The sequence below is a fragment of the Sardina pilchardus genome, chromosome 18 (genome assembly GCF_963854185.1).
Source record: "Sardina pilchardus chromosome 18, fSarPil1.1, whole genome shotgun sequence".
NCBI lineage: Eukaryota > Metazoa > Chordata > Actinopteri > Clupeiformes > Clupeidae > Sardina > Sardina pilchardus.
In genome coordinates, this window is record NC_085011.1 from 17,854,383 (window position 1) to 17,881,682 (window position 27,300).

The 27,300-nt window shown below is 44.3% G+C and overlaps 4 protein-coding genes across 4 annotated transcripts; 1 reads left to right on the plus strand and 3 right to left on the minus strand.

The window, feature by feature from the left end:
* Nucleotides 1-808: 808 nt before the first annotated feature.
* Nucleotides 809-4,270, minus strand: arl3a (ADP ribosylation factor like GTPase 3a). The gene is made up of 6 exons (XM_062519970.1): nt 4,202-4,270; nt 3,405-3,548; nt 2,714-2,830; nt 2,073-2,123; nt 1,638-1,823; nt 809-1,081 (listed from the first exon to the last, which is right to left on the minus strand). The coding sequence occupies exons 1-6, from the start codon at nt 4,202-4,204 to the stop codon at nt 1,034-1,036; spliced, it is 549 nt and encodes a 182-aa protein (XP_062375954.1). The 5' UTR covers nt 4,205-4,270; the 3' UTR covers nt 809-1,033.
* A 1,026-nt stretch (nt 4,271-5,296) lies between these two features.
* Nucleotides 5,297-7,747, minus strand: npm3 (nucleophosmin/nucleoplasmin, 3). Its single transcript, XM_062519603.1, has 5 exons — nt 7,530-7,747; nt 7,234-7,319; nt 6,942-7,061; nt 6,632-6,725; nt 5,297-6,284 (listed from the first exon to the last, which is right to left on the minus strand). Exons 1-5 carry the CDS (start codon nt 7,603-7,605, stop codon nt 6,187-6,189), a joined length of 474 nt encoding a protein of 157 aa, XP_062375587.1. The 5' UTR covers nt 7,606-7,747; the 3' UTR covers nt 5,297-6,186.
* Nucleotides 7,748-7,803: 56 nt separating this feature from the next.
* On the plus strand, nt 7,804-9,506 carry setd6 (SET domain containing 6, protein lysine methyltransferase). Its single transcript, XM_062519602.1, has one exon. The coding sequence runs from the start codon at nt 7,996-7,998 to the stop codon at nt 9,385-9,387; it is 1,392 nt and encodes a 463-aa protein (XP_062375586.1). The 5' UTR covers nt 7,804-7,995; the 3' UTR covers nt 9,388-9,506.
* Nucleotides 9,507-10,010: 504 nt separating this feature from the next.
* Nucleotides 10,011-26,342, minus strand: oga (O-GlcNAcase). Its single transcript, XM_062520437.1, has 16 exons — nt 25,650-26,342; nt 24,831-24,882; nt 24,634-24,731; nt 24,393-24,523; nt 23,692-23,863; nt 23,452-23,550; nt 22,660-22,944; nt 22,253-22,411; nt 21,118-21,875; nt 20,508-20,682; nt 16,312-16,397; nt 14,870-14,974; nt 14,029-14,120; nt 13,650-13,842; nt 13,335-13,494; nt 10,011-12,451 (listed from the first exon to the last, which is right to left on the minus strand). Exons 1-16 carry the CDS (start codon nt 25,813-25,815, stop codon nt 12,315-12,317), a joined length of 2,868 nt encoding a protein of 955 aa, XP_062376421.1. The 5' UTR covers nt 25,816-26,342; the 3' UTR covers nt 10,011-12,314.
* Nucleotides 26,343-27,300: the final 958 nt, after the last annotated feature.

Sequence of the window (27,300 nt, forward strand, 5' to 3'; positions counted from 1 at the left end):
GAGTAGAGGCAACTCGCCCTGGCGTTGGTCTCAGCTGAAACACAGTGTGGCCGTGACGGCTCACCCGCTCACTCTTCATCTCAAACCACAGTGCACGAGGCTTGGATCAACACAGTGCACCAAATGAGTGTCTATACGTGTGTGCTCATGAGAGTGTGAGGAATGTGAATGTGTGTGTGTATATATATACACACACACACACACAATTAAAAATTAAGGATTCAATGACAAATGCACCTAACCCCCCCACTTCAACAAGACATACACCATGCTAATGCTTCCAGAGAGGTTAGAAAAGTCACATTGTTCTCAGGGGCATGGCAAAGATAATGTAACAGTCACACACTCTCAAGACTTCATACTTCATATGCAATGTACACAGCACACCACAGCAGCTTTTTTGACAGTCGAGAGGATACGCAGTAACACTGACAACCACAGCACTCCATTTAAGGCCAAGAATATAAAAATGAACGATGAAAGACCGAGACAGCTCAAAAGAGACAGAAGAGGTGATCGAAACCGAGAGATGGAGAGAGAGAGAGAGAGAGAGAGAGAGAGAGAGAGAGAGAGAGAGAGAGCAAGAGAGAGAAAGAGAAAGAGCTCTGCAGAGACAGTTTGACGTACAATTGAAACAGACAACAGGGTGTGGGACAACACAGCATAGCAAGCCGATAGTTGTGGAGCAAAAGTATTTCTGACATGCCCAGTTGTCCATCTGCGGTTGGGGCAAAGCTGTGTGGGGTAGTGCTGGGGGGGGGGGGGGGGGTAGCTGTGAGCAGAATGAAGGGGAGAGATAGGGGGGGGGGGGGGGGGGGGGGTTCAGGAGGGGTCAGACAGCTGCCAACTTCCTCTTCCCTGGGCGTCCACAGCTGCTGCACCAGCACAGGTCATATTCCATCAGCTGGGATCAGCTGCAGCTGTTCACTCTGAGATCCTCCCAGAGTTCTTATTGTTTGTTTAGTGTGTGTGTGTGTGTGTGTGTGTGTGTGTTTCAACATTCTTTGACCGGTCCACAGGAAACTGTCTGTCACTACTTCTTCTTGGCGGTGACATTCTTGCAAACCCAGTTCATGCCATCCTAAAAAGAAAAAGACCAAAAATTACAAGCTTCTCAACATGTAAAGGAGACGGTCCGCATCTGAGATCTGAGCTAATTCTGCAGAACCAGACACAGCGGTCAGGAAACTAAATCTCTTCAGTCAAACCCTCCATGCCTTTCCCAGCAGCTCCTCAAACACTTCACCTTCCCAAAAGAGAGACATATGTACAAACAGTCTTCCAACCGCAACAACCATCACTGACACACAAAGACGGCCAAGTCAGGCCGTCTTGAATAACAGAAACTCAATTTAACAGGGCCCTCAGTTAAAGGCTACAATGTTTGACTTTGCCAAAGTTTGACTGAGCCCTCTCCGTAAATAGGTTTGGCAGTTCCAATCTAAAAAAAAATATTCCTGCACTGCGCTGTATCTCTCACATCTGCTACTGTGTCACAGGGCTGTGGTAGAACCTTCTGCTGAAATGCATTCTTAATACATGCCATTTCTGAAAGACCATAAATCTGGACCTAATTGTATGATTTTTTTTGGACAAGAGAGTTAAAGGAAAAAGGGGGGGTGGGTGGGGAAACTCACCTGCACCCCCTCACCAGTGAGGGCTGAGCAGGACTGGATCTGCCAGATGCGGTCCCGGATGGTGTGCAGGTTCAGGCCCTCTGCAATCTCAGAGGCCGGGGCAGCAGTCAACAGGTCCTGCTTATTGGCAAAGATCAAAATGGGGACGCCACTCAGCTTCTCTTCATCCAGAAGCTCTGCCAGCTCCTAATACGCACACACACAAAAACACATGCATGTCACACACACACGCAAGATCACCCATCATGAGATATCATGCAGATACATACAGTATTCCATGTACATCCAGAGACAAACATACCCAGCTAGATGAGACTACTGTGACTCCAGAGATTCCAGAAATCACAGAGGGATTAAAATGTCCAAAATACAACACCTTTTCTGCCAGTGTGTACAGTCAGAGCATAAACAATTAATTTAAAAGAAAAACCTTACCTGTCCCGTTTCTTCAAATCTTTTTCTGTCAGCACTGTCAATTACATAAATCTGCAATGAGAGCAAGTATAATTATAACAGTTATTTGCAAATATAAAGGATCCAACTGTGAAATTACAACAAAGAGACATTTGAATGAAGAGTTCCAAAAATGAAAACATCTTGTGCATGATACATCTAATCTAAGATATTTTTGTTCTCGTGAAACCAAAACAAAAATGTGTTAACACTAGTCAGATGTCCTGCTATTTGGTCAATAATCTGTCATTCCTTCTTTAATTTTCCAGCCAGTCTATAATTGTATGAACTATCTTAATTTTATGTGAGATGGGTCAGTTGATACAGTGGTTACTAATAGTACAACACATGGTAAAAATTATTCTTGGGACAGGGATGAAGCTGATGTAACTGCTGAGGAATAGAGTGAGCTGTTCCAGCTGAAGTACTGTCAGAGGCCGCGTTTCCCAGATTCGTTAAGAAGCTCTTAAGTGCAAAGAACTTAGGAGCGCTTTAAGAGCGTTCTAAGAACGCTCCTATGAAGTTCTTAACACTTCAGAGCTTCTTAACGAATCTGGGAAATGCGGTCAGGGATGGTTACAACATTCTGTGTGAGAGATGGCGCAAATGTCTACAGTGCTCACCAGCACATCTGTGTTTTCAAAGTAGTTTCTCCAGTAAGGCCTAATCTTACGCTGACCACCAATGTCCCAAACGTTCAGCTTGAAGCCCTGGGACTGCACACTCTTGATGTTGAAGCCCTGACCGGCACGAGGACAAATGGCATTAGAGGATTGATTTGAGCATATTCACAGTGAGAGTGTGAACAGTAATGTCAGAAAGAGAAAGAGAGAGAGAGAGATGCTATTCCTGTGTTCCTGAGTCCTGAAACACACACCGTATTTCTGTTAATTTGCCAGTTAGTGAGTAAGAAGTGTGACTTCACGTACTGTAGGCATAGCAGTGGGTATTTCAGATATAGCCATCAATTCTGCTTCACAAAGGCTTAATTCTGAAAAGAGTTTTTGTGGCGCTTGTGACATTTCAACATCCACCTACATTGGCCTTGTACAAACTACCTCTTTGAGTGTCATGTTAATTTAGTAGTTTGAATAGGCGGGGGAGAGGTCATTTATCAGAGGTGACAGTGCAACTATTTCCCCCATTCTTCAAGAAAAAAGGGGGCTCTGATGTATTCCATGGCCACAAACCACCACAGTGTGTGCACAGTGAAACAATGGGCATGTGTGATAGACTACGACAGGATGTGGTTGGTACCCAGCTGTGTAGAGAGGATAATCTGTGTGTGTGAGTATGAGTGCGTGTTGACACCACCTGTGTTGGGGTTATGTGGGTAATGTCCTCTGACGCCAGCTGTTTGAGGAGAGTGGTTTTGCCTCCATTATCTAACCCCAGTAACAGGATGCGCACCTCCTGGTCCGGAGCACTTTTTAATTTCCGTAGAATGGACAGGAGACCCTATCAAGACAATCACACTCATCTTGAGCACAACAGGCGTTTAACATGTCTTCTTGATAAAAGAGTAGGCTACCGCAACAACGCTAATCTGACAGTCAATATGGTGTAATTTACATGTATTAATTGAGTTAAAGTTTAGCTACGTTGTTTCTATTCGGATATAACGTTTACGGTCCAACTAGTCGATATTGGTTGTGCCAGTGTCAGCATTGACGTTTCATACCTTGCAATAATGGGTAAAATTGAGTTCAGTAAATTGCGACATTGGCTAGCCTACGTCAATTTCATAATGTGACCACCTTAACTTTTTATAGATAGCATTGCTAACGTTAGGAAGTTAACGTTAACAGTACATCATTGAAATACCCATCTTTTCAGTAACATCACCAGTCTGGTGGCTCTGCATGATGCGCATCATCATGTGTAGTGATTTTCCTAGCTGGATATTGATAGTTACTTTTTAGGATCGCAGTAACGTTAACGTTAATCTAACGTTTACTGACGTTGACGTTAGGCAGTTGAATGAGTGCATTGTTGTTAACAAACCAGCCCCGGAGAGACTACATTTGAAAACCTTGCCAAACTAACAAACAATTTCCGTATCGTTTTTAAACGATTGCACAAATTAATTGCACAAACAAACGCTAACTCACCATAATGTTGCTTCAGCTAACGTTAGTTAGCTAGCGATATCTTTGAAGACGCCACCAAGGGTTACTAGGGGGAGCTAGATGACGTCAGAGGTTTATTTCAAAGAAAGGTTACATAGTATTTTTTTGTGATTAGGCTTCCTACTGTTACATAAAAATGTATTTTTGCATTGTTTTATTTGTTTATTTTTTTATAAACCACCCTTGGTCTGAGCAATATGGTCAGGCGTTTGTTCTTCTAATTCAGGGAATAAAATTTGAGATTGTGTGATATGTAATTCCTGTGACCTGAAGCAGAGACACTTATATGAGGTAGGCCTAGCCTGTCTATCTGTGGAAAGACTTGAAAAACAAACTCGTCAAGTAGGAAAATACAAACTACCACATCTGTTCAAACTGAGCAATGCATTTGAAGTGAACTGCAAGGTGACATTTCCTTTCAAAATCCTGTTTTTCAGTATGCAGATTTCACATTGTTTTAACACCCAGCATCGGTCTTAAGGGGTTATTAGACTAGTCCCACACAAGTTGAGCCATTCTCAATTACAGATACAAGTTAGTTACACAGCATGATCTCTAAATCACATTTATTTATTTCTTTATTACTAAAGTGACTAAGGTTATCTACCTCTTAAAAAAACGCCATCCAGTATGTTTCTATAATAATTTGGCAATGTACAGTTTAATCAAAAATCCAGTTTTGCACAAAATTTAACCCAGCATAGTTCACACATGTAGGCCCATTTTTTTTCACATGCCATCAAACTAAAGACAAGAGAGCTTGGAGAAAACAAGCTTAATCATTTGGTCTCATGACTACACCCTAGTGGTATTATTTAGTAAAGGAAGTTTGTGAAGGGGTAGGCCTGAATCCTGAACTTGTGAGGTATGAAATGGCAAATAATAATAGGACTTACCAAAATTACAACAGAAGAACACTTTTCAGAAACAGTTATTGAAGGTACAGTATTTCCCTAGATGTTACATACGAGACAGAGCACAGAGCATAAGACTGTACAAAATCTGTTTTCCAGGTCAGGAGTTATAGCAGTCAAGCACATTATCTGCCCAATTAATACAGAATAAAGAACAGGCAGCTCGGTATGTATGTTTTTTTTATATTGTAAATAAAAAGGTATTTTAATTACAGTTTTAAAATGTACAAAATGGTAACTGTAGCAAACCTAAACCCAATATTGCATTACCAAAGCTTACTCAGGAACACATATTTAACATGCACCATACACCAGGTTTGAAACTAGCTGCCAGAACGAAGATGCAACGCACCAAACTTTGTTTGGGCAACACATCGATCGAGTCAGAACTAAAAACTCTGCTGGCACTCAAAGAGTCGGATATAGAAATTTTGGATAGGTATCCAGCTCTGCATTTATGGAACCCCAAAAGGGACATTGAGGGAATTTATTCTTATCAACGTGGAAATTGTTCGTTTTGAGTTCCCTCACAAAAGTTTTGCATTTCTTGTCAATGTTTTGTGTTCCCCTACTATATCAAAAGTATTGTCAGGGAATACTGAACTGTTACGGAGGAACACAAAAAGAAGCTCTAAAAATACATTTCCACAAAAAAAAGATTCCCACCATGGCCCTTTGTGGACTCAGTAAGCATTACATAAAGGGTACGTAAAGTAAAAATATGAAAAACTATGTAAAGTACTTAACAGTACTGCTTGTAAAATCACAAAATAAAATGAATTTGACACTGCATGCAAGTAACTAAACAACTAAAAGACAGTCCTTTTCACAGATTCCCTCATTTATAAGTCCATCGTCATTGCCATTTTGTGTAGCCCCTTGTATTTGGGCATGGTTGTACAAATAAAAAAACACTTTGATCCACAGATCATCATTGATGCACCTTCCTTTTCAAATGCTGGTGGTGGTGTACAATAGATATAATATAAAAAGTATTCCCTTGAGGGAGAAGTCCATAATTCATTTAATATTGTGTGTATCGGTTTTGTATGCTCATAACTTCTGCTTCTTCTTGGCAGGTTTGATGGGCTCCAGTTCTTCCTCAAGCTCCTCTTCATCATCAGACAAATCTGACTCATCATTCTCTGAGGCTAAAAGCAAAGAAAACTCAGTTGGTCTTCATAATGTTAAAGGTAAAAAGTGTTGACTATTGGTCTCAGTGGTAGAGTTTCAGTCTGCAAGTTTTTTTCATTGAAGACAGACTGGTTTGTCAATGACATAGTCGTAAATCAAAATCAACACACCAGAATATCACTTTTTGCCACATACTGAACATCTACCACCTTGGTTGCATGTGTGCTATGTCATATTGAATTGCCTTAGATTTAGAGGTAATTTCCTGGACCTCATTGTCACTGCATACAATAAGCGTGTGGGCTCAGTAAACCCAGATTAGCCTTTACAACCTTTTCTCAAAATAGTCAAATATCATCCTTACCAACAAGATGCATGCCACTAATGGTGACCGGACCGGTGCCAGACTTCAAACGAAGAGTGACCGGTGCCATCAGTTCAAATCCACCAAGGCTCACCTGCAGACAACACCAACAAACACCTATCATGCTTTGTAGAATAAAAAAGTACTATGGAAATGTAGATTTATTTCACACACAACAAAAAGTTCAAGTGCCAACAGTCACCCTATTATTACATTAATGAGACTGCCAGGCAAACTTATATCAATGCGCACCTGTAAAATAAACAATGTTGTAGACCACAGGGGGTGTATAATACAATAGCATTATTACCATAGGTAAGCGGGAGATGTGGAGTGATGCAACAGGTACAGATGTTTTCTTTCCTTGATAATTCATAGCGGTAACCTCAATTATGTTATACTCTTCCTTGGCACCCTCTCCGAGACAAACCTAAGAAAAAGCAACAATACACATGACTACAGCAAAACCAGTAATTAAACTAGTGAAGAAATTAACAAGGGAACAATATGTTCTAGGATATTTGAAAGACACTCCCACAGCGTTTCTGGGACAACTTGTTCTCTAGATAAACGAAAGGATGCCATTATTTACATCTACGAACCGTTCGAAGCTCAAGGAAATGTTCTAGATCCTCGTCTTCATCTGCTTGAAACGTGTAGAACGGAACTTCTGACGACAATTCACAACCTATGAAGTTTGAAAAGGACACACAGCTGTTAGTGAGGTAGGAAATCGTAGTCCAAGTGTCCCTTAACCATCCAGGAATATTCAAAGAGAGATGTCACGTTAGTTAATACAGGTACTTAAAGTGAAAATATTCAACAATATTCAAGCCCAGTTTCCCCACGTGTGCATGAAGTGATTTGTTGCATGCTATGCTTAGAGAAAGGATCTTACTGAAGAGATAACTTTCCAGTCTGGACTGGCCAGGGATGCTACCAGCATCAGATGATTCGTCAGCCAAGATAGACATATTTGTGTCGATATAGATGAACTGCAGAAAAATGAATTAATTTCTTTTTTTCCCCTATAGCAGATATTGAACGACTTGGCAGCACACAAATGGCCCCCGTGAGAAGATGAACAGCATGCGAAGTGTCGCGGAATAACAACGTCACAGTTGTTACTAGCAGAAGGCGCGCTGATGACGTTACAAGCCAGCGACTTGTTTCATGAAAAATATACACGCTATCGTCGTAATCTGGGGTACCGAAACGTGGGCATAGTTTTGCCCTTGACTGGATAATTTTACCTTTTTGGCCATGGTAATGCCTGCTTATAGGTAGGTCTCTGTTTGTTTGTTTGTTTTTTTCCACTTTATTATTTCCAAAACGAATGAAAACCTACTCTCATAGTTCGTGAAATGGCAAGTGACGCTAAAAGACCAAAGTGGGAGGCAGAATCTGCAGAGGTCGTGGATGAACCCCTGCAAAGATTTTTACAGTGGTGCCATAAAGTTGAACTAACCATAAGCAGTAAGGTCTACCTTTCCAAGGAAGGTACTGTGGCAAAATATGGGATGTTGGCCAAACAGGATATAGAAGAAGGAGAACAAATATTTTCTATCCCTAGAAATGCTCTGCTTAACCAGCAGACCTCGAAAGTTAAAGATGTGCTCGAGGAGAGTAAAACTACTCTTGAGAACACATCTGGATGGGTTCCTCTCCTCCTGGCTCTTATGTATGAATACACCCGTCCACAATCCCACTGGACGCCATACTTGTCCCTCTGGCCTGACTTTAAGGCCCTGGACCACCCTATGTTTTGGTCGAAAGAGGAAAGGGACAAACTGCTGAAGGGAACAGGAGTTTGCGAGGCAGTTGAAACGGACCTGACCAACATTCAGAAAGAATACACTGATATTGTGTTACCATTCATGCTGTCACACTCTGACCTGTGGGATCCAGAGAAACACACACTTGACCTCTACAAAAGCCTGGTTGCGTTTGTCATGGCATACAGTTTCCAGGAGCCCCTAGAGGATGAGGAGGAGGAGGATGACAAAGATCCCAACCCTCCAATGATGGTTCCGATGGCTGACATGCTGAACCATGTGTCCAATCACAATACTAACCTGGAGTATACAAGGGATTGCCTGAGAATGGTGGCCTTACGTGACATCCATGCAGGAGAGGAGATCTTTAACACCTATGGCGAGATGGCCAACTGGCAGCTTCTTCACATGTATGGTTTTGCGGAGCCACATCAGGAGAACAGCAACGACTCAGCAGACATCCAGATGTCTGTTGTACTCAAAGCAGCTCTGCAGCTTAGCCAGACTGAGGAGGACCAACGCTTGCTCACGGAGAAGTGGAACTTGCTTTGCGACATGGAGATGGTTGGAGACGTAGGAGCATTCATCTTCAGCAAAAAGTGTTGCCTCACTGACACCGAGCTCTACACAACGCTGAAGATCCTGTGCATGGAGAAAGATGAATTCAAGGTGTTCCAGGAGGAAAGGGAGTGGGAGGAGGCAGATGATGAGGACGAGATGGCACAGGCTTTATCTAATGAAGGTCTGCCAGGATTGGCTCCTGCCTGGCGACGACTGCTGTATACGGCAGCTGGCATCACTCTGGACCATTACGAGGAGAGCCTTGAGGCAGACAGAAAGCTTCTGGAGGATCAAGAAGTCTTGGCCAAGCTGGATAGCCGGAGCAGAATGGCGCTTCAGGTGCGCTACGGCCAGAAGAAGATTCTGCAGCGTCTTCAGCAGCTCACCCAGTCTGGTGCCAGTACATCCAAAACATCTTGAAATATGCACTAACTGCTGATGTTAAGAGAGTTAAGCATGCCTCTGTAAAACAATTAAGAACCTTTAATTACTTGTCAATTTGAAATGATTTTGCTGATAAATAAACACTTTTACACCTTGGGCCCTTTACATGTTTGTCTTGTTTGATCTTGGAAATCTGAAAATGAGACTGCCATTAGGGCTGAGTGGTGCACTTGATCCACTGCCTTAAAGCAAGAGTTTAATGAATTAGCCCGGTTCATTCATCCCAAGAGGACTCCAATATTGGAGAATCAATATGTGCAATGTTAGATAGGACCCTTAAGGCAACACTAAAGAGTTTTCTGTACCTCAGAATGTTTCCAAAAATCATTTCAGTGGTTCATCAACTCGTAACAGGGTGAACAAACGGCACTTCTGCATTGGCTTTGCGGCCCTCTATCGGCTATTACCACACTACAGTTACCAGATCGGGTAGCATATCTGTAGTTTGGTGGAATCAGACAGAAGAAACTACAAATTTGACTTGCTTCAATGCTGCAATACATCATACTTTCATAAAATCATGCAACATACTCTACCCTGTCTGTGGACATGCTATTTGCTGATTTGACAATTCTGAATTCATGAAAATGAAGTCAATGACACATTAATTGAACATGTTTTATTATCATTATTATTAACAATAATAACCATCTTACATACAAATCTTACAGAAAGGATACCAACATGACCCCCCTCCCACCCAGACACAACATTCCAGAAAATGGAAATATTCACCCTTTTTTCTTTCAAATATATACACACACCATTACACCTTCTTGAGCAATTTCAGCCCTTGTCATTTCTGGGTGATCTATATTTCCTCCACGGTAACAGTATGGAGGTAAGACATGAGAACGGTTCATGGGCCAAAAGTGAAGTTGTGATTTACAAAACACCAGAAGAGTAACCAGGGAGCCTAATGGGCCGGAGAGGTGAATCCCCGCGAACAAAACCTGAAAACAAGGTGATTACTTTTCAGTCCCTGTGACCTTGTGAGGTTACCAATTAAGTAGGAAATAAAATTTCAATAGAATATGCACCGGAATGAAGGAGGCGGAAGACCACTTGGCAGTCTGACTGGGCAAAGACGCCCCACTCCTGGGTATGAAATCTACTTCACCGTTCGTGTGCCTTTCTTTCAAAAACCAAAATAAAAGTCGAGGCCAAGAGTATGTGCCAAAATAAGATATTTTGACCAAAGTGCTTCATCTTCATTTTAAACCTTGAAAACAATACACCTAATTATGTAAAACATGGAAGTGCTGCCATGGGAGGCCTCATCTCTTCTGTGATGGCCCCATGCCTACCATGGCACCAGTCACTACGGAGACACATCTGTCCTCACTTTGGCAATTGTGTTACTGGACACAAACTGAGGCAGATCAGTACAGACAGCAAAACATCTCTAGACATTTAGGTTATAATACAGGACCAACAGATTTAATTAAAAGCTTTACTGCATTTAAAAGTTATTGGCTGCTGGTCTATTTGGAAGCTCTTCATAATATACATTTAGAGCAAATAATCCGAATTGGACAGGTTTATTTCAACTGTGAAATACGAAGTTGGTCAAAGTTAGGAGCAGGTCTACCTCTCCTTGGTTTTCCTGACAGCCAAGATATCCCACAAGTTTTCCTCCATCTAGCTTCACTTGTCCTCGCAAAGTTTCAGAAAAAAAAGTATCCCATTACATTAACATATGGGAGAAGGCAACAGGCCTAAAGGCATTTCTGTGCTCAAGCAAAGCCATCACAGAGCAACTCTTGTTATCAAAAGTATGGATGGTTTGAGACCACACTGTGCTTTCATGCCACTGCTTTACTGGTCCATGTATGCGTTGTTTCAGGACCGGTGAGCTTCTCATGTCCATACATTTGACCTTCATGTGTGAGGACCTCACAAGGTCACCATCACCCCCAGGGGGAGGGGGGGGGGGGGTAGAGAAGACCACTGACTCCCAACATAGGTCACACAGCTGATGTCTTGATCACGTACTGGCCATGCTGTTTAAATACACCATGATGTGCTTAGTTGGTGAGAGTAGTTCCAAGAGAAGGCTGGAATACGAGTGGACAGATATAATCTGGCTCAGGCACGCTAAAGGCCTCTGGGGCCCTGCAGAGAGGCCAAGTCTGTAAGAGATTCGGGAGGGCCTTGCTCTTCACAGCCACACTTCTAGGGGTTTATTCCTGTTACATTCTCTCTCATTCAGTCACACATTCCTCTCAAGCTCGCTCGCTCACTCACTCACTCACTCACTCACTCACTCACTCACTCACTCACTCACTCACTCACTCACTCACTCACTCACTCACTCACTCACTCACTCACTCACTCACTCACTCACTCACTCACTCACTCACTCACTCACTCACTCACTTGCGTACAAAGCACTCGTAACAAAATTCAGATTCAGTCCACCATGTCACACTCACACGCAAACGAAAGAATGTAGGGGGAGACCGATAACGGTGGTTCAGCCTCAACCATCTGAGCATGCTCACTACAAGTGCCCTTCGTTTCCAAGGATACTAGAGAGTCATCCCTCTCCAGCCCAAAGCAACACTGCACATCCCCCTCAGGCCCCGTCCTCTACCAGAGTTCCGAGTGCCTGACCAAGGGGTCTAAGTGAAAGGGGGGGAAAAGTTCACTTAAGCAACAGCATTCTACAGAAACCTTCAGTGCACAACTTCAGAATAGGCTACCTTGGTTAAAACCTTATTGTTGAGGTGAACTACAAGAAAAATAAAAACACAAGGAAAGCAAAGTAACCACTGAGTCTTGAAAGATTGCAGACATATTGAAGGCCTTTGTTTGACACACTGTCTGTGCTCTTCCTTCCACAACACCATTCCTTTTAAGATGTCTTCCCTCGCGCTCTTCTGAGACCACATTCCAGAGGCTCATAAGCTCCTCCCCATAATGATGATGTCTTTGGGAAAGCCTTCCATCTTGGCCACCTCGAAGCAGCCCAGTTTGCTGTAAAAGTCCAACATCCTCTTATCCATCTGCCTCACTTCACAGAAGGCACCGTGAGAACCTGGGAAAAACAAAAACGGAGGAGAAAAATAAGGAAAAATGGAGGTTGGGATGCGAAAAAGATCAGGTGAGAGAGAGAAAGAGAGAGAGAGAGAGAGAGAGAGAGAGAGAATAGATCAGGCGAGTGAAACTGCCCTCGTGGGCCTTTTTTCATCAAAGCTTTTCGTTTTCCATCGTTAATGAAGGTGAAGGTCACTCCTCACCTACTAAGTTAGAGTCTGAAATCCAACACCCCATCAAAAACGAGAAAAACAACAAGGATAATGGAAAAAAACCTGCTAAAGACTGCTTCCAGTGAGGTGAAATAGAAGGGACCACACACAGATCAAACCCCACAACAGCACTTGACTGCGAGCCATGTTTTCCCAGATCCAGTAGCCAGGCCCTCTTTTTTTCCCTACGGCTCCCCCTCCTTCCCCTCTCCGATCACTCACGCGCATTAAAACAGTGATTATCCACACGGTGGTATTTACGGGGAGATGGAGATTTCCCACTCTAATGGCCAGCAGTCAAGCCTGAGAGATCTCGCCCTCTGAGGGTCAGTCTCACCCTCACCTCTCCTCTCCCATTCCTCATGCAATTGGCTTAGAGGGTGTATTACACTACCCAGCAAGACATTCGTCCTTATTCATATACTAAATGAGGTCTAGGTCTTCACAGAATTGACCTGCCACAGTTATAATGCGGTCATAAGCGTGCAGCAATATGGGTTTCAAAATGATCCATCCTCTTGTTGTGGTTCATTTTTTTTTACCATGTTTATGGTTATAAAATGTCAACCAATTGTCAGAATTGGCATAAGCTTGTGTTAAACACATAGTAGAGGCACTATTTAAATACTGACTAGCTATACAATGACTGATGTATGCGCCTGTAAAACGTACCGTTGGCTTTCAGTGAGGAGAGAAGGCATCCCATCATGCTTTTGGCCACGCTGGGGTCAGTGACCTTAGCGTGGATGTCGACCTTTATGAGAGACGGAAAGTTCCCAAGGAAGGACTCCGGCAGACCCTCCTCCTCCTCATGGAAGCTCAGGATCATTTTCTGCAGCAGGAAATGTGATGTTGTTAGTTCAACGAAACAGGGCAGGGTGACAACACGGCCGTGACACACTGGAATTCTGAAAACAGTGACTAACTTTACATACTGGAAGTTATTTCAACAGTATGAGGAACACACACACACACACACATACTTACCTCAGCCTCAGAAAGCTCTTTGTCACCCTCGGGCTTGGTATACTTCTCCTGCATGAAAGGGATCCAGCTGACTTTGCACTTCTTGACAAAGGGCTTGACATCCATCGTACCCAGAGCATAACCACAGATCCCCTCCTCATCCTCCAGAACAAAGCCGTAGTCTGGGCTCAGACTCAGGAAACCGCCCACTAACCTGAAGTGGAATAGAACATAGAATATTACATTTCTACTGAAACATTTATTTTTAACAGATGGTAAACATGCAGGAAGTCAAGGCCACCTGTTTTTTTTCCATCCACCAAATTATTTATACTGAAATGAATAATCTTGCCATCATCTAGCCAACCTGGCAAAGAAATCACAATTCCTCTGGACTTACCGATCTCCAATCAGATCTGGGTCTTGATCTGAGAACGGCATTTCATCACAGCCTTCACTGTACATCTCTCTGCAGATCTTGTAAACAGATGGCTGAGGAAAAAGCAGCAAGAATAACAATGAAATTGTTGATCTACAAACTGCTACAATCTACCACACACAACTGGATTATAAATGTGCTTATAGAGACTACATATCGGAGCCTTGATCAGTTAATCCCATTCGGGGGTCCTTGGCATGGAAAAGTTTGGGAACCCCTGGGTTAATCTACGGCAAGGTTTCTGTAGATATATTATACACTTCAATATTCAGTCACAGAATTTTCACAGCACATGACCAAAAAGTATGAATGGCCTTGGCCTTCATCCTTTAAGGACACCGGGCATGGCTTAACCAGATCAATGAGGTCTGCAGTGAGAGTCCTCAGTGGGCATGCCATGCAGGTGGTGGTGGTGTGTGTGTGTGTGTGTGTGTGTGTGTGTGTGTGTGTCTGTGTCTGTGTGACTGCTGATTCAGCAAAACGGATCAGTAACATGGCAGATTAACCTCAAAGCACTGAGAAACTGGGACACTTCAGCTGGGAATAGGAGTTAGCTCCCAGCCACTGAACTCCACCGTATTCAGAGAGCAGTGATTGACAAAGAGCATTTCTCTGGCACACCATGGCTGAAGGAAGACAGGCAAGAGAAGTGGCGTCCACTTTGCCCTGTCCTTACCGTGAATAATCACTAACTGAAACTCATGGAAGAGGCCGCAATGTACTCATAGAGTGAAAGGGGGGATGGGGATGTGAGAGAAAGAAACAGATGGAGAGAGACAAAAAGAAAGGGAAAGATACTGACCTCATCTTTGGGGTAGTACGGCCGTATGGAATAGATTTTGGAGGTGGGCATGGATGGTGGAGGCTGGTAGAAAAGATCGTTTGCCCCATCTATTGGCAACAATCGCTGTGGAAACGCAGAAAGCAGAACATTCAGTGCCTCTTCAACGGAGGGCGGTCCAGTCGACCTCAGAATCCTGTGAGTGAGGCCACTTGGCCCACGAGTTCCCTCACCTCTGCTGGACCAATGCAGAGCAGCACAAGCTAGGCTAACTAGCTAAAGTGCCAAAACATGGGCCTCTCTACGCAAACAGGACAATTATCAATAACAACCTGCCTGTTGTGATGGCTCTTCAAACTGCCAGCAGAGGGGAGAGACACTCAACTTTTTTTTCTTTTTTTTTTACACTCTTTCTTTTTGTGCTTTCATTTACATAGCACTGTAAAGCGGTGCGCACATCAAAAAACATGGTTGAAGGGGGGGGGAAACAAAAGCAAAATCAAAAACCAAAACATAAAAACAACATGTGAGGTACTTTGAGGCTTGGTCTGAGAAAGGCTTGACTGACTTGAGGAGATGCTCCTTTTCCGTGCTAAAGGCGTTCGCTGCGCAGTTTGACACTCCTGTTGAGAAAAGTCAGAGCGCGGCGCACACAAGGAAAAGCCCCAGGAACAACACCCACACAGTAAAAGCCGGTACAGGTCCAACAGGACATCTCCAACACAAATTAATCGACTTGATGCAATTATTTGCTCACTTCACATTATTAGTACAATATAGTAGCATCAGGGGCTGGCATGTATACGTTTGTTCATGGAGCTTTTTTTTGCGCAGGCGAATTCGCACGCGATCACGCAGGCGCTCGGGAGCTGCAAAGGGGCAAGCGCGCGGGGGTGGGGGTAGGGGTAAGGAGAGGGGGGGAGGGGGGTTATTATTATAATGATTGCTTTTATTACTTTTTTTAAAACGCTGAGCTTTTTCCTGTAAAGAAATGAGATGTCATGAAGAACCAAAAAGAAGATAACCCCTAAGCAGTTTCACGCGCATGGGGGGGGGGGGGGGGGGAGGGTCGCAGGCGCGGACGCAGGGGGAAAAGCAGCATCTCCATGGAGCCAGCAGCTGTAAGAGACTCAAATGTTGTCATCAGTACATAACTCACACACACCTTCATCGCACAGGCCTCTGTGGCTCCCCTTCCCATATTAGAACTGAGCCCTGGGTCAAGGGTGACTTGCTCTGCTACTGACATTAGTCTTAGCAGCAGCTTACTCGTCTTAGGTAGATGACCCAAAGTAGCAATACATTGCTCTATCTCAGCTGACCTTCAACAGACCAAACCCTTCCCATTTCAGCTCCACGCCAGTAACAACCAAAACTTCAAAAAGAAAACAAAAAAACAAAAAAAAATATTCTACAACTTGTTTTTTTAAAAAACTATTTGCTGTGAATTCAATAGCGGATACCTGGAACTCTCCTGCTAGACCTCCCCTAAAGGCCCATGGCTCTGGGTCTCCACTTAAGAACTGTGCAGAGGACTGACTACGACACCCTGTGGGGATCACATCCAAGCGGAGAGCATTACGTGAGGGGGAGCTCGCTGACGACATGAGGGGGGAAAGGGGTTGGGGAGAGGGGAAAGGGAAGAGGTGTCTACCTCCAAATCAAAGGGAAAGGGATTTTTTTATTTCCCTTTTCCCACTGAATATGTAAAACAAAGAAAAGAACAAAAATGGGGGAAAAACGTGTTTAAATGGCTTCATTAGATACTACAAATTATTTCAACCTTGTGGCCCAGGGACTGAAGCAGCTAGTGGTTTAAGGAGGGCAGATTGCAATGGGGGGTTTTGGAGACATTTCAGAGAAATATTAAAATGTAGGGTGATTGTCACATCTATTGATTGTCAGGAGGTCAGGGTAGGACTTCCATCTTGGCACTAAAGGGCAATCTAGATACTCCCATCTAAAACATCTAAAGCACTAGCAGGACCAAAATTAAGACAGTCCTTCATTCAGAAGTGCCTGGGATTAGGTGACCCACCTATGTGGAATTGAGAGACTAATACCCGGTTGTCTGCCACGATGCCGCAGGCAGAGAGGGTAGGGGCGTTGGGGGTGAGTGGAGAAGCTTTAGCTGATTAAGCCCCTTTAAAGTGGCCACCTCTTATCTGAAGTCACATTTCTGTCCATCTGTCTTGTCACATCACCTACAAGCGCTGTGCACGCACACCCAAAGCAAAAACACTGGGCCTCATGGTGGCCCTACAGAACACCTCACCCTCTCCACATAAGAACCCCCTTTTTTCTGGCCGAGTACGAGCAGAAAATCCCTCAAATCCCATTAGATGGAGGCAGCAGCAGAGCTGGTGAGGGAAATAAGCCAACAATTCTCCCCCACATGTAAACGAGAACGGAGGGCACCTTCAGACGGAAGAAATCTCCCAACGTGGCTGCCGTCGAGCGTGGGCGACAAGCACTTCAAGGGTCATGCAACAAGACAAATGTCAGTGCAGGCACGGGATTCTGTACCGTCGCGCTGCCTAGCCAGCTCTAGACAATTTTTGAAAAACCTCATATAGAATAGAACATAGAATCTCTATGCACACATCCTGTAAAAAGGGGCAGGCCAGGCCTAGCGCACAGAGACACCACTGGAGAGGAACTCACATCAGGGTTGAGTGTTTGTAAAGCCACTGAACGCTGCTGTTACATGTTAAATGTGGACATACTCTGACCACATTTACAGATTTACACAGATTCATTAACGAATTGTTATTCATTTAGAACGAGGTTGTATGAACATTGCGTGAATCCTCATCCGAGCGTGAAAACAGCAGCAATGGCAAAGCATGTGAGGGTGCATGGCAGTGAGTTCCTTGGTTGTGGTGCCCTGTGCGTTAGGGCTGGCCCGACAGCCCCCTGGCCTAGAAACAGACACAGGGTTAGAGGGGCTGTTAGAGAGAATGCCGTTATCGCGCTCATCGCTTGCTCGCGCATCGCTTAGAAAAACAACACCAGGCCTCGCCAGCGCTGCGCAAAATGTGACTTCAGAAACAAAAACAGCCTGCCCTTCGTCACACACACAAATGAATAAGCTAACCAAACAAAAAAATTAAATCTGATTCATTTTCGATGTTTTTTTTTGGTTACATTATACCAATCGAACGCAATTAAAGGAAAACAAAAACGAAAAGAAAAAAAAAAAACAGAAACGAATCCGACGAGCGAAAAGGACCCAAACAGAGATTAGAGCGGTCAGCAGTGCACACATCGACCACTGTCGCTCCAGTAGCAGTAGAAACTGGTGGAGAGGATTCTTCCATCTGTTCATAGTGGAGGGACAAGACAATAGAAGAGGAGGTTAGAGGGTGTCTCAAACACATCACCAGTGAGGTGCTGACCGCCTGCCACCTGCACTGCCACCAGGGGGAGAGGGCTGCCAGTCGCAGAGAGGGGACCAATGTCCTAAACACACGCACATGCACACACTCGCTCTCATTCTCTCTCGGTCACACACACTCGCTGTCATTCTCTCTCTCGCACGCGCGCACACACACGCGCACGCACACACACACTCCTCTCATGTCCCTTACGCATACTAATGGTGATATGCCTCAGAGCCATCTGATGACAGGTGCATTAACACAGAGAATGTTCTTCACATAGCTGCAAAACTTTCTCTCTCTGGCGCAGTCATGTTTCTTTCTCTTCTCTTTAGAGGGAAGATTAGCTCGGGCCATAATTAATGTGGCCAGGATCACAGAGGGGAGGTGGATCACAGTGAATCACATATTTGATATTTGGGGTCCCACATTCTCAACTATGTTTTGTATGAAAGTGAAAGAGAGAGAGAGAGAGAGAGTGAGTGAGAGAAAGAGAGAGACAGAGAGAGAGAGAGAGAGAGTGAGAGAAAGAGAGAGACAGAGAGAGGGCAAGAGAGAGAGTGAGGGCTAGAGTGACTAAGGGATAGAGAGGTGGGACATGATAGAGGTGTAAGAGGTGGAAAGGGAGACAAAGACAGAGCAGGGAGATAGATGGAAGGAAAAAGAGAAGAGAACAGGAGAGAGAGAGAGAGAGAGAGAGAGAGAGAAAGATAAAGAGGTTTTTTGTGTAGCTTGAGCCAGCTTGGGTTGCTGCCTGCTGTGCACAGTGAGTTCCGCAGCTCGACCATAGAGCCGCTCAGAAACCTGTGAATGAAACATGGTTACCAGGGTAACCCAGGCCATGCTGGTGCTTCTGTTTAGGTCAACCGGCTTCCATGCAGCACAAGTCTTTTCAGTCCAGACCAGTCACTCCAACTGAAGCTCAGTGCCAGAGCCAACCTCCATGTGTGCAGCATGCAGCTATGCTGGCTGTGTTGATGGAGAGAGAGATCTGTGTGTGTGTGTGTGTGTGTGTGTGTGTGTCTACTGCACAGGATATAGGTTTTCTTGACTATGTGTGTCAGTGTGAGAATACGAGTGACGGGCAAACACATCTGAACAATGCCAAGTATCATAGCACAGTGACTATGTGTGTTGTTGCAAAGTGAGTTCGGGTTCAGTTCGAGTGATGGATCCACAGAGCTTGTGTGTGGAGCAGAGAATAGAGCCTTTAAAAAGACAGCTTAGAAAAACATATGCGCCATCCATCAGCCACACATCTGCAGTTCTACGCAGCTGGGCCTCAAGCTTTTTAATCGGCCGATTGGGCTTCCTCATCTCGGCACCAGAATAGCCTTCATTAGCCAGCCGCCTTGCTCGCATGCGCGCTAGAGGGCTTGGGAGCCCATCACCCCTCCCCACCTGTCCGTGGGGGGGAGACTGACGGCAGCAGGTGCTACTGGGTGAAACGCAGCAGGTCATGTTACTGTCACGTTGCTAAGGACGCACAGCAAGCAGCAGATCCCACGCCCGGCATGCCTAGCCACCGCTTCCAATTAGCAATTGCTGTGGGACGGTAATTAGCCTGGTCAGGGAGTGAAATGAATACTAGGGGGGAGATCTCTTTCCTTGTTCTGGGGCGGGGGTGGAGGGGGCAGGTTGGACGTCGGGGCAGTACAGATGGCATTCGGTCAGCAGAAAGAAAACAACAGCATATACACGGTATAGAGTTCAAATCAAAGTAGACAACAGAAAAAAAAGGAGTGCACTGAATAGGGGCCTGTGGCACCTGAGTTGGTAAAGGGAAGTGTGTGTGTGTGTGTGCATGTGTGTCCGTGTGTGTTGGTGGTGGTGGTATGTGCTAAGTAGGGGGTGATGTTTCTGTCTTATGGGAACAGATGGAAACTGTGCTGAGATCTGATGCTACCTGAGGCTAATAATACTTCATGGCCATCTGTTGAGGACTACGCCTTCACCTGTATCTGTGTGTTTGTGTGCACGTGTCTGTGCAAGCTTATATGTTTCTACGCACTGTACTACACAGTCTCTATGTTTACAGATATTTCACTAAGATGGCTGTAAGCAGGACTTAATGAAATGCAATGCAAAAGGCATCACTATTCATTTCCATTGGTAATTCCACTAGGAATTATAGTTGGAAATATGTTGTTGACTTACTTACCTACTCTCTCATATAGGTGTACTTGGGGACAGGGAATGGGACTGCTCTTGGTGTTGGTGTTTGTGTAAAACCGTGCGAGGGTCAGTCGCAGACCTACGCATCTCTGGCCCATACGTACCTAGCCACTGCACAAATGACTTCACCATAGAGATGATGCTCTTGATGTCCCAGATGTAGGGGTACAGGTCGTACAGGATGGTCCGGTTGGCCGAGTTGGAGAGGCGCGTGAACATCTGGATGACGGAGCAGCACATCTCCTCGAACTTCTCCGCCCGGTTCTTCCACTCCTGTGCCTGTAAACCCCATGGGGCATGAGAGCCACAATTAGATATAACCAATTTCCACTGCTTAAAATAATCTTTAACACTTGCAAAAGGTTAATGATGCAAACACAATTGATGAGATTTCGCCCATCTGCTTCTATCCCGCTATCACACTCACTTTTTCCCCCCTGATCTGGCCTACTCTAACCCGAGTACCAGCACCCCCATATGGTGGATGTGTGAATTGTACAGCCACCATTTTGTTTTGAGTTTCAGCTCAATGCCAGAGGGAAGCCCTGCTCGTTTATTGCACCACTGGCCCAGGATAATCTCTGCTACTTCCTTATCCAATTTCCACAGTTATACTCAGACCCCACATCTGACTCCAGGCCTGTAGAGGCAAACATGTGACTCTCCTGTTGGCAAGATGCTTGCTTGTGTGTGTGTGTGTGTTTTTCCCCTGACCTTATCTGGATTCTTGTCCTCGGAGTTGATGCTGACGATGCTGCTGTTGGCACGCAGCCAGTTGAACTCCTTGAGCATGTGCGCGGCCTTGGGCCCGTGCTCGTAGGGCAGGTAGAAGAGCTCGGCCAGTAGTGTCAAATCGTCCAAGGTGAGCGGCTCGGCCGTGTAGAGTGGCTTCTCGTTTGGGCCTGGCACGAAGGCCGGCTCCTTGGCCTGGCTCATCAGCAGCAGCTGCTGCTGTTGCTGTTGCTGTTGTTGTTGTTGTAGCTGCTGCTGTTGTTGTTGCTGCTGTAACTGCAGCTGCTGCTGCTCGTCCGTCTGCATGGGCGCGATGTCGCTGCCGGAGTCTTCCTGCACGGACATCTCGGGCGACTTGGACTCGCCCAGGCTCTCCTTGTCCGTGTCCATGGGCCGCAGCTCCTCGGTGGTCATCTTGGCCTGGACGATCTCCGTCAGGATCTGGCTCACGTCCTCCGCCTCGGCCGCCACCTCCTCGGGCTCGGGCTCCGCCTCGTCCTGCTTCTCGGCCGCCGTCTCCATGGGCTCCTCGTCCGACTCCTTCTTCACCTCCTCCTCCTCCACCTCCTCGTCTTCCTTGCCCAGCGGGAGAGGCTCGGGGGTCAGGGGCGCCGGGACAGGGCTCATGATGGGCTGCTGGAAGATGGTGGTGACCGTCGTGGTGGCGCCGATCCCCGGACTGCCCAGCGAGGAGATATCGATGGCCGTGCTATTGGCTCCACTGTGGGGTACCTGCCGACCTGTGAGGACAGACAGACAGACAGACATCAGTTACTGTAAAGGCGAGGGCGAAAATAAAGACCAGGAGTAGTTCTGCCAGAATAAAACTGGGACTAGGATAAAACTATGACACAGCAGTGCTGAAAGGATAGAAAGAACAACCACAACTTCAAAAGCAGAAAACAAACTAAATCTATGAAATTATACATTAATGTAATTTAGTCATTATACATTTATGCAGCGTTTTATCTTGTGAGCTTCTGTTCAAAAAACGCATTTCGTTGTCTTTGTACTTGAACTCACAATGCACAATGACAATAAAGTTGAATCTAATCCAATCTAAAAATGTGAGAATAGATTGTAAACTTCTGCTGAGGGAGCTGTCCAGGTAACTCACTGTTGTACTGATGGGGCACCCCAAACTCGCTCAGCCACTCGCTGAGGGCCATCTTCAGGGCCAGCTGGGGACTGTAGAGCATGTCCGTCTCCAGCTCCTCGTCGCTGCCCTCGTTCTCCAGCTTGATCTGGATGGAAACTGTGCTGTCCTCACCGTCCGCTGTGGACACAGAGAAAATAACGAATGTGAATCACCATTACAGCATCTTAATGCACGTATGAATTCACTGATGTTCCACACACTGTCAATGCATCATTGAAGCTATGGAGTTAGAACGGTTTTGGTGGCTTGGAATGTTAACTTAGTATATCATAATGCTTTCATTTGAGATAACATTACTACCAAATTCAGACTTTGTTGTTGAATTAGCACTAGCTCAAACTAGCTTGTGTAACTTTGGCACTTACTCATGACGACGTCTTTCCGCACACCGTTCATGTTGGACTTGTACCACGTGGCCAAGGTGTGGATGGCCACATAGTTGGACTCGAATTCACAGTTGGGGTTGGTGAGGACGCCCTTCAGGCGGGGTATGAGTTCTGTAGAGCGGCCTTTGTAGGGGCCCAAAAACAGCCTCTTTTGGTCGTAGTCGTTGGCATGGATGTTGTCCCAAATGACCGGTGCCCTCTTCAAGATCTTGGACACCTCTTCAATGGACTCAACCGTTATGTCTTTGGACACAACCTTGGGGCCTATAACAACAACAGTGCAACTAATTAGCTCTACAATATGTGAATGACAGGATGTTACAACCACATTGTATTGAATGACCAAAGACAGAGAAGTCACAGAAAACTAGGGGTGTAAAAATATGCATATTCATATCAAACCGTCTACGTACAGGAAGTTAGATTAAATTCAGATATGTACCGAATGTATCAAATGCAGTTTTTAACAGCAATCAATAGTAGGCTTTTTTTGCTTGCAGACCATGTTTCAAATTTCAGTTCCCGCACAAACATAGTAAGATGCAGACCAGGTCAGCTAAGTCAATTAATGTCAAAAATCACTTGCCATTTTTTCAAAATACTACTCCTGTTGTGCATCAGCAGTATTGTCAGCATATTTTAGGTTATCGGTATCTACAGGCCTACTGTACCGAAAATTATCCGAATCGTGACTTCAAAACTGAAGTACACACAGAACTGTGATTTTTGTGTAACGTTACACCCCTACAGAGAACTGTACAATGTTCTCACCTGTCCACAGCACTTCAACGCCAGGAAGCAGTTTCTCTCCAATGGTGCGGAGGTATGGTGACTGGGCCACATTTGGATAACAAAAGGTCCCACAATATTCTAAGAGGACACCACAACAAAACAAAATGGTCAATATACATGTGAGCATGTGATTTGTTGTCAGTGTGCTAGCCTAGTGTCACCGAAAGCAATGCTTCATTATGTGGTCTCTCTCAAACGGAATAAGTTGTGTTATCTTACCAGTAGGACAAAATAAAAATGTTTCTGGCTCTCCCAGATACTGGAAGATCTCATTGGTAATGGACACTTGGGCGTGTGCAAATGAGCTGAACACTTCCTTGTCTGCTGGGCAGATGTTGTGGTCGATGTCATCAAAAAGTAAGGCAAAAGACTTGCAACCAAAGTGAGTAACCTGAATGGGATTGGACATGAAAACAACTAGTTGGTTTTGTTCAGTGTAAAGATATATACATTTTCAGTGTAAACATACATACATTTCTATCAAATTATTTGACTTAAAATAAGTTATATATACTAAAAACAATAGCAACTAGATTGTTTATGTTAATATAAGATTATAACACTTGGTTAGATATCAATCACTAACAAAAACGTGACAGAGACTTACATGCTGCCTACCTGCTGATGTATTACATTTATTTACATTTAACAGCGATTTACATGTCAATTATATCACAAGGGCCATTGTCCCTGGAGCACCTGAAGTGCCTTGTTTAGGGGCACAACAGTGGAAACTGGGAATTGAACCCACAACATTTTCAGACTACTGTATGCTAGCCCAGCTCTTTAAGCATTATGCTACCACCGCCTCTACTGTATTGTATTGTATTAAGAACAATGTAGACAGATGCCATTAAGTACCATCATCTATGCAACATCTATGATATAATTTAGGGACAGCAGTATATCACGTTTCTCACCTGGTCGAGCTTCCTCTTTAGCGTGGTCACCTCCTTCTGATTGGAGAAGGTGATGTCCAGGCCAGGGGACAAGGCATAGATGAACTCAATCCCATGTTCCTTTGCTGCGCTGATCAATGTCATAAGTTGCTCTGAAAAGGATTAATCCATATGATGCATTTACATGTGTCATGCTATTTTGCCTGCAAATGTGCTTATAAGAATATGAAATCAGTACTGTTTCATCCATCTGAGTTCTTACCTGCCTCCTCAACAGAATACATTTCTCTCCAGAACATTCTATGTTTGTAGTCATCTTTTGGTGCATACAAGTATGTGTTCAACCCCCACTTCTGTAGCCTGTTACATGGTAGAGTAAATTGCGATCAGATTTCAAATGTCATTTCAAATTTCAAATATCATTTAAGACTCTGGGGATAAAGAAATAATAAGAAATACCTCCTGAAAAGCTCTTTTCTTTGTTCCATTGTCCATGGCCGCCCATAGAACCCTGGCAACAGAGAACAAACAATTGGTTCTTTTACACAGGTTACACTGCACATTCCAGCCACTACATCGTTTCCAACCTGCCGACATTTTGCAAAAATATTGGTGAAACACTGGCAACACCCAGTGGCCCTCCTACAAGGCTAGCCTAGTTAACATTAGGTTACAGACAGAAATGTACGACCCCATACCAACTAGAACTTATCATACAATCTGCTAATGACATATAGCCCATTACTGCAAAGACCACGTTAGGACTAATAACGTCAGAATACAAACGATGCCTAATGTGCACTTGCAATCCAACTCTCATAACAGCAATAAAACCTACAAGTGGAAAAAAAATATGATGGGAATGTAGTGAATTTGTGATTTTGCAACTGATATTTGTGATGTCGTTTTGCCATCACATGAAAATGCATCCCTTATGGAACAATCAAATGCCAATATACTTAACTATTTACGACACACCATATATACAGACATAAAACTAAATATATGTTTAGATAAGTATACATATATTTCGTTGTATGCCTGATCATCAGAGGATTTACCCTATTCTGCAAAGGCACGCTCATTAACTCACCGTAAACGTTGGCGTTAGATCAGAATGCTAGCTAGCGAAAGATGGCCCATAACATCAAGCAATTGCAAACTCTTGCAAAAATGGTGCAATGTAGAACACAATACTCCGAATTTGACTAGCATATTAACATTAAAATTGATATCATTTGCAGCAAAATAATGCATGCACTGGGTGCATTTCCTTACCCTCGACGACCCCACTGGTGAATTTTCTCCGGCCTGTTCTCTCGACCCCGATAATCGGTCCTTCGACGGAACCCTGGGCATCGACACAGGCTTCTACAGATCCCGGACTGGGACTTGCTTCATTCTCTGGTTGAGAAGCGTCCACCGTTTTGTCTTTCTGAACCATTTCTAGCGACTCCGTGTTCCCTGTTATAGTGTATACCAGCTACGCTGCTTTGCTTGCAAGAGGGACGTATTTGTGCGGCACACCAAATAACGTTAGTAGGTTAGTAGGCCACCTCACGTCGACTTAAAAACGAACAAAGACGAAGCATATCGACGTTACCCTGTTATCGTCAAACCACAGCGATCACGGTGTGATTGCCTAAATTATGCAAAATTATGTTGGGACCCTTAAAAGAAACATACACACCCAATCTGTCAAAATACTCGGAGCAGCAGAGTACACTCGTAATAACGTTAACGTTTGCTAGCTCCCGTTAGCAACAATCGTTCGGTGCCTTTAAAATTGCATAAATTACATATTGAAGACCAGGACTGTCTGTTGCGAAAACATATGCCGACTTGACGCAATTTACATTAAACGCTCATAACATAAGTGTAACATTGGTTTCAGTGCTTTCTTCAGCTCCTCTATGCGAACATGAACATTAACTGTATTATCAGAGGTTTCTTCCTGTTTACACCTACTGCGCAAGCTCAACCATCTAGATTAAACCAGTCACAACCGGTTACGATGAGTCAAAAACAAGCCCTCAGCAAAGACTTTAGAGAAACGTCAAGATCGCCTGCCCGTTTATAAGCCTGATACAATTCACTATGTCTTTAAAAATTAATAATGTACCACCCATGTGCTATATTGTGATGGCTGTTTCCAGATATACAGTAAAACCGGCACGAAAAAGTCACCATTGTTGCAACTTGACTATTTCCAGCCATTGAATGGGAAAGATAAACATGTGTGCGAGTAGTGCTCTTGTGTCTACAGTTTCTCTGAATTTACGTCATTCAATGGACTTTGATAAACTACGACATTGCCTGAACGTTATCCACGTTCATAATAATATACAGTATATATCCAAGATCCATGTTGCACAAAAATAATGCCAAGGTGAGAGAACACAGTCTCTCAAAGGATCTGTCAAACAGTCTATATAGTGGGCAGCTAACTACGACTCATCAAACTCATCTGTATCCATCAGGCACTGATCAAGGCAACCTGTGGCCAATTATTCACACAAAAATTTAAGTTAAAACTAGATAGACTAGGGAAGTTAAAACTAGATGTGCTTTGTTTTACCAGATCAAAAAGTTATGCAGTCTAGCTTTGTGGCCTACATTTGTTTCAACAACCTCACGGCTCACCATTCCATCCAATTCCAGTGGTAGGCTATTAATTCTTTCACAAAGATGTTAAATGACAAGAATGTTGAACCTCTGTGTGGCTTCTCAAGGACAATGCACATTCAGACTATGAATGGACATCGAGAATCTGTAGTGACCAATTTACAGTATGAAGCCATTCTTCTCCCTCTATCATTTGGGCTGGACTTACATTCATCTGACTGGATCAGGCATGTATCATCTGGGAAGAAAATGAGAAAAATCATTGATGAAATGGTCTTGTCAGGTTGTTATCTGATTTAATTTG

Excerpts from the sequence above, each read along its gene's own strand:
- arl3a (XM_062519970.1), bottom strand. Across the intron at positions 2,831-3,404 it reads CCCACATAACCCCAACACAG|GGCTTCAACATCAAGAGTGT; the intron begins GTGGTGTCAACA and ends CGTGCCGGTCAG. Across the intron at positions 1,824-2,072 it reads GATTTGAAGAAACGGGACAG|GAGCTGGCAGAGCTTCTGGA; the intron begins GTAAGGTTTTTC and ends TGTGCGTATTAG.
- npm3 (XM_062519603.1), bottom strand. The coding sequence starts at position 7,605 with ATGTCTATCTTGGCTGACGAATCATCTGATGCTGGTAGCATCCCTGGC. Across the intron at positions 7,062-7,233 it reads ATTTCCTTGAGCTTCGAACG|GTTTGTCTCGGAGAGGGTGC; the intron begins GTTCGTAGATGT and ends GCTTTTTCTTAG. Across the intron at positions 6,726-6,941 it reads ACATCTCCCGCTTACCTATG|GTGAGCCTTGGTGGATTTGA; the intron begins GTAATAATGCTA and ends TGTTGTCTGCAG.
- oga (XM_062520437.1), bottom strand. The coding sequence starts at position 25,815 with ATGGTTCAGAAAGACAAAACGGTGGACGCTTCTCAACCAGAGAATGAA. Across the intron at positions 24,883-25,649 it reads CACCAGTGGGGTCGTCGAGG|GGTTCTATGGGCGGCCATGG; the intron begins GTAAGGAAATGC and ends CTCTGTTGCCAG. Across the intron at positions 13,843-14,028 it reads CCAGATCTGATTGGAGATCG|GTTAGTGGGCGGTTTCCTGA; the intron begins GTAAGTCCAGAG and ends ATTCCACTTCAG.
- setd6 (XM_062519602.1), top strand. The coding sequence starts at position 7,996 with ATGGCAAGTGACGCTAAAAGACCAAAGTGGGAGGCAGAATCTGCAGAG.